The sequence below is a fragment of the Achroia grisella genome, unplaced genomic scaffold (assembly GCF_030625045.1).
Source record: "Achroia grisella isolate CSIRO2021 unplaced genomic scaffold, CSIRO_AGI_Agris_v1 utg295, whole genome shotgun sequence".
NCBI classification, from domain to species: domain Eukaryota; kingdom Metazoa; phylum Arthropoda; class Insecta; order Lepidoptera; family Pyralidae; genus Achroia; species Achroia grisella.
In genome coordinates this window covers 1,417,843-1,430,044 of record NW_026712783.1, presented here as the reverse complement: position 1 = coordinate 1,430,044, position 12,202 = coordinate 1,417,843, and the positions used below count along the sequence as shown (strand labels likewise).

The window sequence follows — 12,202 nt, the reverse complement described above, 5'->3', positions numbered from 1 at the left end:
GTACTAAACCGCTAGACCACCGAGGTCGTCGATAATCGTGTTGTATAACTAGTGTGGCCATATATCCGGACTTTATAAGAGATGAATACTGGATCTCATCTAGCCCAGACCTCAAACTTTTAGACTCCAAATTAGGGTCAGTTTAAGATGATATGGCCTGCTTTAAACGACAGCGAACGACATTGAGTCTCTTTGGAAATCTTTGGAGCAAGCAGTGGCGAAATTCCCCTTGGAAAGATTCGAGGTCATACCTATTAATGGCCTATATAAAAGCCAAAGGTGATCATTTCGAATAGAAATTTCTTTTTGCTGAGAATTATGTTGTTGTGATAAATATGTAGATTTACATTTTAATAATATTAAATTAGTTCATTAAAAAAAAAATCATTTGTAACAGAACTTTTGGCTGAAATAGGTATATAATATATTGTTTAACACGTTATAAAAAGTAAAAAGGTATTTAGAATACATTAAAACAATTAAGATTAAAATAAATGTATATGTCCACAGAAGTGTTTTATATTTTCCCGCGCAAAACGTAATGCGCCACAGATACACAATGTTGCGCGGCGCAGTAGGATGACGAGTGAGTCATAGCTGTATGCGATGTTATGTTTATACTATAGTCTGTTATTTAATAATAGTGACAGATTTGTTTTTTTTTTAATAATGCTTTATTCATAACCATTGATACTAGTTCTTCAGTCGAATACATTTTTGTATATGGTACATAACAAAAATTTTTTAAAGTAACTATAAGCTTACACAGTACAATTTTACAATTGCAGTAATCATTGATTAATATTTATTTTTTCCACAGTATATACAATGTAATTATATATTGGAAAAAAATATTCAAAGTATAGTAAATCTTGAACGTGGCTGGGAATGCTTTGTGACAGTAACAAATTTGACATTACCTATGTTGCCAATTTTTTACAATTTTTAAATAGGGTTGTGGCACTATCAAAAATTAATATTAATTACCTATTTTTATAAGTTACTTAGACAATGCATTAACACTAATTTAATAAAGTATATGTATTAATAAATATAGGGTTGTCGTATCAAAATATTTTTTTTTTAATTGACAGACTAAAAGAAAGACTAACAACTGTTTTTTATAAAAATGACCTTCATATGGTGTCATATTACATAAAACACATTTATTTAAAATATTAAACTGTTTGAAAGAAAACAATTGTTGGTTCGTAGCTAAATACTATAAAACTGATTGTGTACGGAATCTACATAATACCGTCTTTACCATAAGGGCACACGGGGCCCGTGGCCAGGGCCCTCATTCTCTGGGAGCCCCCGAAGGACTGACAATTTTTGTCACACATATATTTGCAAAAGATTTTTGTCGGGCAGAGTGTTTTCAATATTTCTGTTCATTAAAGGTCTATCTTGATCCACCGTGACCACACTTTTACACACACACACGACACCGTCCTCGCCGGCGAAGACGACGACCTCAAACACACATTATCGCGCATTCAACCGGGCGCCTCACACACCGGCGCCCCCGGGCGCCCCTCTGATCGATCCCCCGTCCAATTCAAACGGGGATCGAAATTACGACGGCCTGAGCCGAGGTTCGAACCCCTAGTGGTGCCCTCAGACTAATGTCGTATCCGTCAGGCAGGAGTTGGCCTTCAGCCGCTCCATAAGTCCTTCCGCGGGTTTGGAGTGCCATCTGCACTCGTCCCCTAACGTCCGGTGAAGCTGTAAAGGCTGCGGCCTACAGCTATAGAGTAGTCCGAAAAAAAAAAGGGGCCATCTTGAGGAGTCATGCACAGCAGACATCAAGTTAGTGACCATTCTACTACAGATAAGCGTCGCCGGAGCAAATCTTGCGGTGACTGCAACTCTACACCACTCAACGTCGCCTCAATTCTAATATTATATTTCAGTACAACCCACGGTCGGACAATTTGTACATTTATATAGATACACTAACTGCATCCGCGACTTCATCCGCGTGGAATTTAACTTTATTTTCTAAAATAAAATAGCCTAAGTTACTCCTTATTACATCAGCTACCTGCCAATAAAAGACCCGTCAAAATCGGTCCAGCAATTTCAGATATTAGCCGGAACAAACACACTGACAGACAAACAGACAATAATTGTAAAAAATGTTATTTTGGTGTATGTACCGTATTTATATTTATATGCATGTAGTAAAAATAGGTTATTTCATTATTACAAACAGACACTACAATTTTACTTATATGTATAGATTATACTAGCTGTGCCCGCGTGAAATTTATAGCCGATCTTATTCTGATGTATAAACTATATTACTGTAAAGTTACATAAAAATCCGTCCAGTGGTTTTTGCGTGTAAGAGTAAAAACATCCATCCATACTCACAAACTTTTGCGTTCATAATATTAATAATAAATTTACCAGGAATTTATCGCAATGGTTTTTAAGTGCTGATTAATTAAAATGATTGTAAATGGTATTTTTGGGTGTTTTCTATGTAATACATAATTTTATGAATGATAATGGAATTGTGTCCATTCTGCGTTGACGGTTGACGTTGCCGGGGCACCAGGGAGGGATAGGATGAGCATAAGGTCAGGTTTTTTTTAATGTATGGAATTAAAATGGTATGGTGTACCCGCCTGCGCTAACGGTTTACGCTGGCGGGGCACCAGTGGAAGATGATAAGATGAGCATGAAGTCATCTTAGTTAGCCCATCGTGACAAATTCACCAAGAATTTATCACGATGGTTTCCAGGGGGAACCGCGTGGAGGTCAACCTGACATGGTACTTTGTTAGCAATAAGATCATCAATCCACATTACTAACAATCTCCTTCCCCCTAATAAGGTCAGGTCAGTTGGCCCATCGTGACAATTTATCACGATGGTTGGCACCGCGTGGAGGTCAACCTGACATAACACATTGCTAGCGATGGGGTTATAGGGTCATAGTAGTTGTTGCTGGCAGATTGTCTATCGCATTCTTTTTGCAAACTTTCTATTTTTTTAAATTTTTTTCATATGTCTTTTGACTATTGTTACTTCTTTGCTATGTGCCCTTTTGGGAAATATACCAGGGATGTTATGGATATGAAATTTCGGATGCGGATGAGTTACGGATACAGGAATGATTATTATACCGGATACGGATACGGATGCGGATATGAAATTATTGCGAATTATCCGTTAGTTTGGATAATTTCGGTTACGGATATGATTTTTTTAAAGAATTTCAAAAGTAACATACAAATAGCTAATAAAATTGTATTTCAACATTTGATAGTTTATATGTCAACATTTGGTAGGATTTGCAATCAGTCTCAATTAGGCTCCACCCCTATCCGATATTATCCGAAACTTTTATTTCGGATATGGTTACGGTTACGAATATTTCTTTATATCGGATGTCGGATAGTTTCGGTTACGGATATTAATTTTTGAATATCAAAAGTAAAATACAGATAGCTCATAAAATGGTTACATATCGTGTCTCTATTAGGCTCCGCCCTTATCCGATATTATCCGAAACTTTTATTTCGGATACGGTTACGGTTACGAATGTTTTTTTGTATCGGATATCCAGTTTCGGTTACGGTTACGAATATTTTTTTATATCGGATATCCGATAGTTTCGGTTACGGTTACGAATATTTTTTTATATCGGATATCCGATAGTTTCGGTTACGGTTACGAATATTTTTTTATATCGGATATCCGATAGTTTCGGTTACGGTTACGAATATTTTTTTATATCGGATATCCGATAGTTTCGGTTACGGTTACGAATATTTTTTTATATCGGATATCCGATAGTTTCGGTTACGGTTACGAATATTTTTTTATATCGGATATCCGATAGTTTCGGTTACGGTTACGCATATTTTCTTATATCGGATATCCGATAGTTTCGGTTACGGTTACGAATATTTTTTTATATCGGATATCCGATAGTTTCGGTTACGGTTACGAATATTTTTTTATATCGGATATCCGATAGTTTCGGTTACGGTTACGCATATTTTCTTATATCGGATATCCGATAGTTTCGGTTACGGTTACGCATATTTTCTTATATCGGATATCCGATAGTTTCGGTTACGGTTACGGAGCTCCCGAACATCCCTGAAATATACACATTTATAACTACTATTCTGCTTTTCAATAAAATATTTGTTGTGTTCCCACTCCAGTCGCAGTAATATTAATCCACATTACTGGGGGGAAGGGGATTGTTAGTAATGTGGACTCAGGACCCCATTACTAGCAGTGTACCATGTCAGGTCGACCTCCACGCGGTTCCCCCTGGAAACCATCGTGATAAATTCCTGGTGAATTTACTACAATGGGCAAACTGACCTGACCTCATGTTCATCTTATCATCCTCCACTGGTGCCCCGCCAGCGTAAACCGTTAGCGCAGGCGGGTGCACCATTTCATTATCATCCATAAAAAAAATCCACATTACTAACAATCCCTTTTTCCCCCTGGTAATATTGTGTATAGAGTTTCTAGTTGTTCATTAATTTAATTTAATCACTTTTTTACCTGTACAGTGGTAAGTCCGGTTGTTTCGGCCAGTTCCCGCTTCTCTCTCGGTGACGGGTATGGATTGTGAAGGTACCAGTCCCGGAGAACTGATCTGGACTTCTCCTAGGAAAATATAACGATATACATTAATTTCATACTATTAATCTATACATCTATACATATAAAATTGGAGTGTCTGTTTGTAATATTGAAATAACCATTTTTTACTACATGCATATGAATATAAATACGGTACATACCCCAAAACAACATTTTTTACAATTTTTGTCTGTCTATCTGTCGGTCTGTGAGTTACGGATAATCTCTGAAATGGCTGGACCGATTTTAACGGTACTTTTTTTGGCAGGTAGCTGATGTAATAAGGAGTAACTTAGACTACTTTTATTTTAGAAAAATAAAGTTAAATTCTAAATTAAATTAAATTCTACGCGGACTAAGTTGCGGGAACAGCTAGTAAACAATAAAAATTTACAGTATCATACTATATATACATAACTTAAAAAATATAATATAATAACTGCGTGAGATGGTACTTGACATAAAACCCGTTTCAGTATCTTCTTCATCTTCTCTCTCGTTACTGCTCAAATCCTCAAATATCTAAATTGATAATTAGAGCCGAGACGAATGAATCCGTATAATCGTAATAGAGATTCTACTGTATAAAATTTTATCAAAATCGGTCAAGCCAAGCCGTTTCGGAGAAGTATAAATACGAAACCTATGACACGAGAATTATATATATTACATGGGTTCATCGCCCAATTCTTAATTACCTTGAAACAGTAAGAAGTTTCTTCTCCGTCCCATATCGTTCTAGGCAGAGGGAATTTACGTCGCACCCTGTACTTCCCGACGGCACCCAGAGGTCTCCCTCGTAATCTTTCTGCTTCCATATAATGAGCTGATAACATACAAGGTGTTAGGTTTCTTCTGCAGATTTTGCCAAGCTGAAGAGGAAACGCCACTAGACATCCTATGTGGTTGTAGCCCACTCATGCATAAACGTAATATCTCCTTTGAAAAGTACACACTCTATCCTGAGGAGATAAAAACCATCGCTCCTAAGAATATCATATTTTGTATAAAACGTGGTAGTGTAAAAATTTTTGAATTTAATTCAACGAAATTTTGTTCATAAGCAACTGATATCAACGTTTTTGACTAGTCATATTTTCTTTAAATGCGATTATTTTAGTAAATATCTTTAGCTCATTCTTATGAACAATGCAAGACAGTATAATATTAAAAAAAAATGTACAAGACATTAAATAATAACCCTGGATAATTAACACAGCGCCATCTAGTTCCATAGTTCCACGGTAAGCAGTCCGATCGATCCCCTATCCAATTCAAACGGGGATCGAAATTACGACGGCCTGAGCTGAGGTTCGAACCCCTAGCGGTGCCTTCAGACTAAAGTCGTATCTTTCAGCCGCTCCACAGGTCCTTCCGCGAGTTTGGAGTGCCATCTGCACTCGCCCCTAACGTCCGGTGAAGCTGTAAAGGCCAGCTGCGGCCAACAGCATTACAGTAGTCCGAAAAAAAAAATAAAAAAAAACGGTAAGCAGAGCTTGTGTTATGGGTACCAGACAACTAAATAATAATAGACTACAACTAGATATAAATACTTAGATATTTTTTTGTAAATATATACATAATATACATAAAAAACACCCAGACCGATACAAACAATCATACTCATGAATACAAATGTTTGTGCCGTGCGAGGAATCGAACCCGCGTCCATTTGTTAAGCTGTTTGTTAAACCGCTAGACCACCGAGGCCATCTTCTTTAGATAATTCTTATGACAATATTTATTTAAAAGAGCAACACAAGTTTCTTGCTCATTCTTCTTGTGATGAGTCTGCATGCCGAGTGAGCGGTAGAATAAAAAAATGTGACTATTCAAAAGTGCTTATATTAAGTTTATTTGAATAAAGATTATTTCTATTTCTATGAATAATGCAAGACAGTACAATATTTTAAAAAATGTACTGAATATATGTAAAAATACTATATATATATTAAAATACCTTTAAGCCATAAATTCTGTAATTTCGCATGGTTGTGCGCGCTAAATGTATGAGATTCGAGAAGTCTGTACAATTCCTTGAAGTTCCCTCTGTGGAATGCCACCATTGCTTTTGCTTTTAACACTGACTCGTGCGCGTGTAACCTCTCGCACGCCGGCAGAGACCAGAGGAACCTGCCCAGCCTGTCGATGTTGCCCGCTTGTTGGAGTACCTGAGAATTGGGAGAAAATAAACTATTTGTAATCGGTTTGCTTCATTGATCCGGCTCGAAGGACCATAAATATTTATCGTTACAGAGAATTGGGAGAAAACAATTTTTTTATATTCGGTTCGCTTCATTATCCCGGCTCGTAGGACCACAAATATTTATAATTACGGGGAATTGGGAGAAAACTAACATTTTGTAATGGGATTACTTCGTCAAACCGGCTCGATGGACCATAAATATTAATGATTACGGAGAATTGGGAGAAAACAAACTTTTTATAATCGATTTGCTTCATTAATCCGGCTCGTAGGACCATAAATATTTATAATTACGGGGAATTGGGAGAAAACAAACATTGTATAATCGGTTTTCTTCGCCAATCCGGCTCGAAGGACCATAAATATTTATCTACATTTATCTTTACATTTTCAAGCTTTTTGTAATGGATTTGCTTCATTAATCCGTCTCGAAGGACCATACATATTCATAATTACATAGTATAAAACAAAATCGTCGCCGCTGTCTGTTCGCTTATTTCTCTTAAACTACGCAACGGATTATAACGCAGTTTTGAGCAATTGATAAGAGTGATTCAAGAGGAAGATTTATATGTACGTATAATACAGGTGTGTTGTAGTCTAGTACAAGCCCAGAATATATGGACATAACAAAATTACTCTAAATTCCCTCGATGGCCACGGTGGTCTAGCGGTTTCGCACACCGCTCTGCTTCCGGGTTTCCCGGGTTGGATTCCTCGCACAGTTCAAAAATTTGTATTCATGATTATGATTGTCTGTATCAGGTCTGGATGTTTTCTATGTATATTATGTATGTATGTATTTACAAAAAAAAATAAGCTTTTATATAAGTTATCTAGTACCCATAACACAAGCTCTGATTACCGTGGAACTAGATGGCGCTGTGTTATTTGTCCAGGGTTATTTATTTATTTATTATTTATTTCTTACTTATCATTATCATTACATAGTATAAAACAAAGTCGCTGTCTGTCCGTCCCTATGTATGCTTAAATCTTTAAAACTTCACAACGGATTTTGAAGCGTTTTTTTTAAATAGATAGAGTGATTCTAGAGGAAGGTTTACATATAAAACACATTTACAGGGCGAAGCCGGGGCGAGTAGCTAGTATATTACATATTTATTTCCGTCGCCAGACAGACTTATTTAGCAATGCAATATTCATACATCTGTATGAAATCTCCGTGCTAATAGGGTGGTCGCAAATACAAGATATTTACACAGGATCGCCACATGTCCCTGTTGTCTATATCCAAATTTTTTGCACCCTAAATCAATAAACGAGTGCGGTTGAATAAACATACGCATATTAAAAATAATTCTCATTAATTCTACCAACGATTAGTGGAAAGAATATTATATTATCTGTGGTGGGAATGAATGATTGGCCTGTCACATTCAAATAGAAATTACTATGCACTGAACTGAGGTTCGAAATAATATAAAAAAAGAACATAATTAAATAAATATTTTGTACGCTTAACATAAGCAGATTTTGTAAGGGCCATTTCTTCTTTAATATCCTGTACTGTACTAATAATCGATCACAAATGAATCAATTTATTATTATTAAACTTTATTAAACTTCTGCTGGTTTGTTATTATTAATAATAATAAATTGATTTATTTGTGATCTATTTATTATTTACAATTTATTATTAATTATCTTTTTTTACAGCTTCTGCTGGTTTATTATTATTATTTAAGAGGAAATACAAATCTTTTTATTAATATATGTATGTATGAGTATGGATGGATGTTTGTTTTTCAAGCAAAAACTACTGAACGGATTTTGATGATACTTTACATTACAGTAATATAGATTATACATCAGAATAACATATAGGCTATAAATTTCACCCGGGTGAAACCGTGAGCACAACTAGTAGACTAATACATACGTTTTTATCTGTTTAGCATCCATTTAAGGCGAGTTTTATTTATTGTTGCAGACAGCCTCGGTGGTCTAGAGATTTAGCACACCGCTTTACTCTCCGATGGGCGTGGGTTCGATTCCTCGCACGGTACAAACATTTGTATTCATGAGTATGATTGTTTGTATCGGTCTGGGTAATTTCTATGTATAATATGTATTTATTTACAAAAAATATATATATCCATGCATTTACATCAGTTGTCTAGTACCCATAACACAACCTCTGCTTAGCTTGGGACTAGATGGCGCTGTGTGAATTGTCCTGAGATATTATTATTATTTTTATACAAAAATTCTCATCTTCCCTCTTAAGGAGAGGAGATGGCAACTTACCCCCGGCAGAAGCACAGTCGGCCGGGGTTCAGGGCCCCAGGGAGAGAAACCGGCGTACAATGCGGGCAGAATCTAAGAGCACCGCTTTCTGCATCTTTCCCGGGAGTGAGCCGCCTCGGAATCCCAACCGTCTGAGATGTTGTTCCAGACTGGTTGGGATAAGACCGTTCACCGACATAACGATTGGAATGATTTCGGTGGACATCACCCCCCACATTTCAGTCACCTCGTGAGCCAGGTCGAGATATTTTCTCTTTTTCTCAGTTTTAGTTATTATTATTATTATTGTAAAACAGTATACATATATTTTACATATTTATTTATCAAGTATTATTTTATATTATTTTAACAAATAATTTCAAGTAGTATAGTGCACATTAACAAATTCATATATGTATCTCTAACCCCTTAATTACACCACGGGGTGTATTTAGCCCATTAGGTGAGGTGAGGGTTGATTTGGCGAAGATAATGGCATGGGGAATTGCCGGTTACCAACACATTATAATAATAGTATTATTATGCATTATCTATATTAATAAATTCGTCAAGGGGTACGGTAGACTCGAACGAAACCTTATGTGAATAACAAAACAAAAAAATATTGATTTCGAGTCGACAACATATATCCGCAAAATTCGAATTATGGAGTATTTCGTTAAATACTAATGTCACTGACAAACAAACCGCAGTCGCCATCTTTTCATTTCACTAGCATTTTCTTTGGTCGTTGACGTTTCGCGAAAATATTGTTTTTGACACTTTTTTATGATAAAAGAGTATGTGTTTTTTCTTTAAACCTGAAATTGGCCGATTGCGAGACAAATTTGGCAATTTTTTTTTTATTACTTTGTTTTACGGCTCTGGATACAAGTTTTTTTTAGCCCAACTTAAAATTTACAAAAAAATAAAAATTATTTGTATAAAAACTTTTGCACTTTTTATTTACTATATTTATTAAACACAATGAACGAAGCTTTACAAATCTATGCCTTGCTTACTTGTAATATTCCATGAGAACCGATGACTACAGAAATATCTACCCACATTTCACCTGAGCGAAGCCGGGTTTTCATCTAGTACTTTCATATTAACATCCACTAGCTATTACCCGCGACTTTGTCCGCGTGAAATTAAAATAAATGAGCATATTTCATTATTGTTGTATGTGTGAGAGTCAATATTCATCAATTCTATCCATAGTTTTTTTTTAATTCATAATAATGTATTTTTTATAGTTAATTTACCTGATATCAGCGTCACCTGCGTTAAATTAACTTTTTTTTAATTAATATAATTCAAAATTAAAAACTACAAGTTGCGTAAATTACTCTTTATAAAATTAGTTACAAACATACAGCGTGAAAGTACCGTCAAAAACGCGTGGAGGCTTTTTTTTATTAAATTAAATTTATAGAATAGAATAAAAATTTCTGTAAAAACGTGTATATATTTATGTGTATAGATGTATATAGGTAGGTAAGTATTAAGAAAACTGAGCTAAATCTTGCCAACAAATTGTTCTGCAGTTTTCCGAGTCAATACGTAAAAATAAATGTACAAATCTTTATTAAAACATATAAATAAAAAAAACACACTTCTCTATTGTTATTACAGTTTATGTTATAAAAATGGGGAAGTGGGAATTTTTTTAAATTATATTTTTTACCATATAACAAAACAGTTTTTATTACCAACTCGTAGTTCATAATTCAATTGTAAGCCATGTTTATAAATCATCCACGGCACAGAGTAATGAAGTGAGCAATTACTGACGCGTACAGATCAAGCACCTAGTATAGAGAACAGAGCACCCCACTGCGTCGCATCCCATTATTTAGCAACCCCGTCCGCAAATTATGGTAACCGATACCTCTAGCCATTAGAGGGTTGATCCAATTCAATTTGTTAGACTTTGCGAATTCTATTTTAGGGTTTCACGCCATTTTCAATTTATACTACATCTATTATACCTAAATTTTCTTACCTTTGTTTTCTATCCAATAGAAATAGAAATAGAAATAATCTTTATTCAAATAAACTTAAAATAAGCACTTTCGAATAGTCAAGTTTTTTTATTCTACCGCTTATTCGAAATGCAGATTCATCACAAGAAGAATAAGCAAAAAACTTGAGTGTTGCTCTTTTAAATAAATATTGATTTACTTATATTTAATTAACAACAAGGATTATGCATGCGACAATCAATATAGAAACCGCTACGCACTTAATCTCTGTTCAATCAGATAACATTGTCAGCGCTATGAATTTTAAGTTAGATATTTTCTACAAAAATATTATAACTCATCTTTTTGTTATTACAGTTTATTTTTACCTATTTTTTCTACTCTATACAATTTATCTAATCACTACGACTGTTTCAATCCTATTGTGTACTTAATATCTGAAGCTAATAGTAATATATGTAGATATCTATATAGATAACTTTTATTAACGTTTATTTTATTTATTATTGTATATCTTAGTATAATTATAATATAATTAGAACTTTATTTAATTTGTTGAATTTTAAATGTTTTATTTTTCTCAACTTTTGGACATTTCAACATAATAGTGTTAATTGCACAGGTGTTACCTACTCACTACTAGCTATGCCTCATTGTTGGGTTGACTGGTAGAGATCTCTCTTAGAGATAAGTCCACCTTTGCTCACTTTGTATATGTTTAAGATTAGAACTGTATTTAAAAGTGCAATAAAGAATATAATAGTGCTAGTTGGCTTTATGATTATAGGGGCTTTATTTATATGTCAGTTTTGTTGTGTATATATATATAAGTATTTTATTGTAATCTTTTATTACAATAAAATACTTATATTAATTACAACAACAAATTATTAATTTACAGACAGATAAAGTAATGAAGAACAGTATAAAAAAATTAGTAATCGGAAGTACAATAGTTTAGAAGAATGTCCGCAGAAGAAGCCATTTTTGTAGTTAGTTTTTTCCCGCGCAAAACGCAATGTACCACAGATGCATAATGGTGCACGGTGCGCAGATGCATTAGGATGACGAGCGCGTCATGGCAATATGCGCGATATTAATAAATACTATAAATATTAATATATATAAGTATTAT

General features: G+C 34.7%; 1 protein-coding gene across 1 annotated transcript in view; it reads right to left on the bottom strand.

Moving 5' to 3' along the window:
* The window catches only part of LOC131843354 (homeobox protein six1a-like), a 43,407-nt gene that overhangs the window by 13,252 nt on the left and 17,953 nt on the right, over positions 1-12,202 (bottom strand). The window contains exons 3-5 of the mRNA XM_059191983.1: positions 6,584-6,794; positions 5,322-5,449; positions 4,543-4,647 (exon numbers count right to left, since the gene is read on the bottom strand). Of these exons, the coding sequence (XP_059047966.1) occupies positions 4,543-4,647; positions 5,322-5,449; positions 6,584-6,794 (444 nt within the window). The remainder of the gene's footprint in view (positions 1-4,542; positions 4,648-5,321; positions 5,450-6,583; positions 6,795-12,202) is intronic.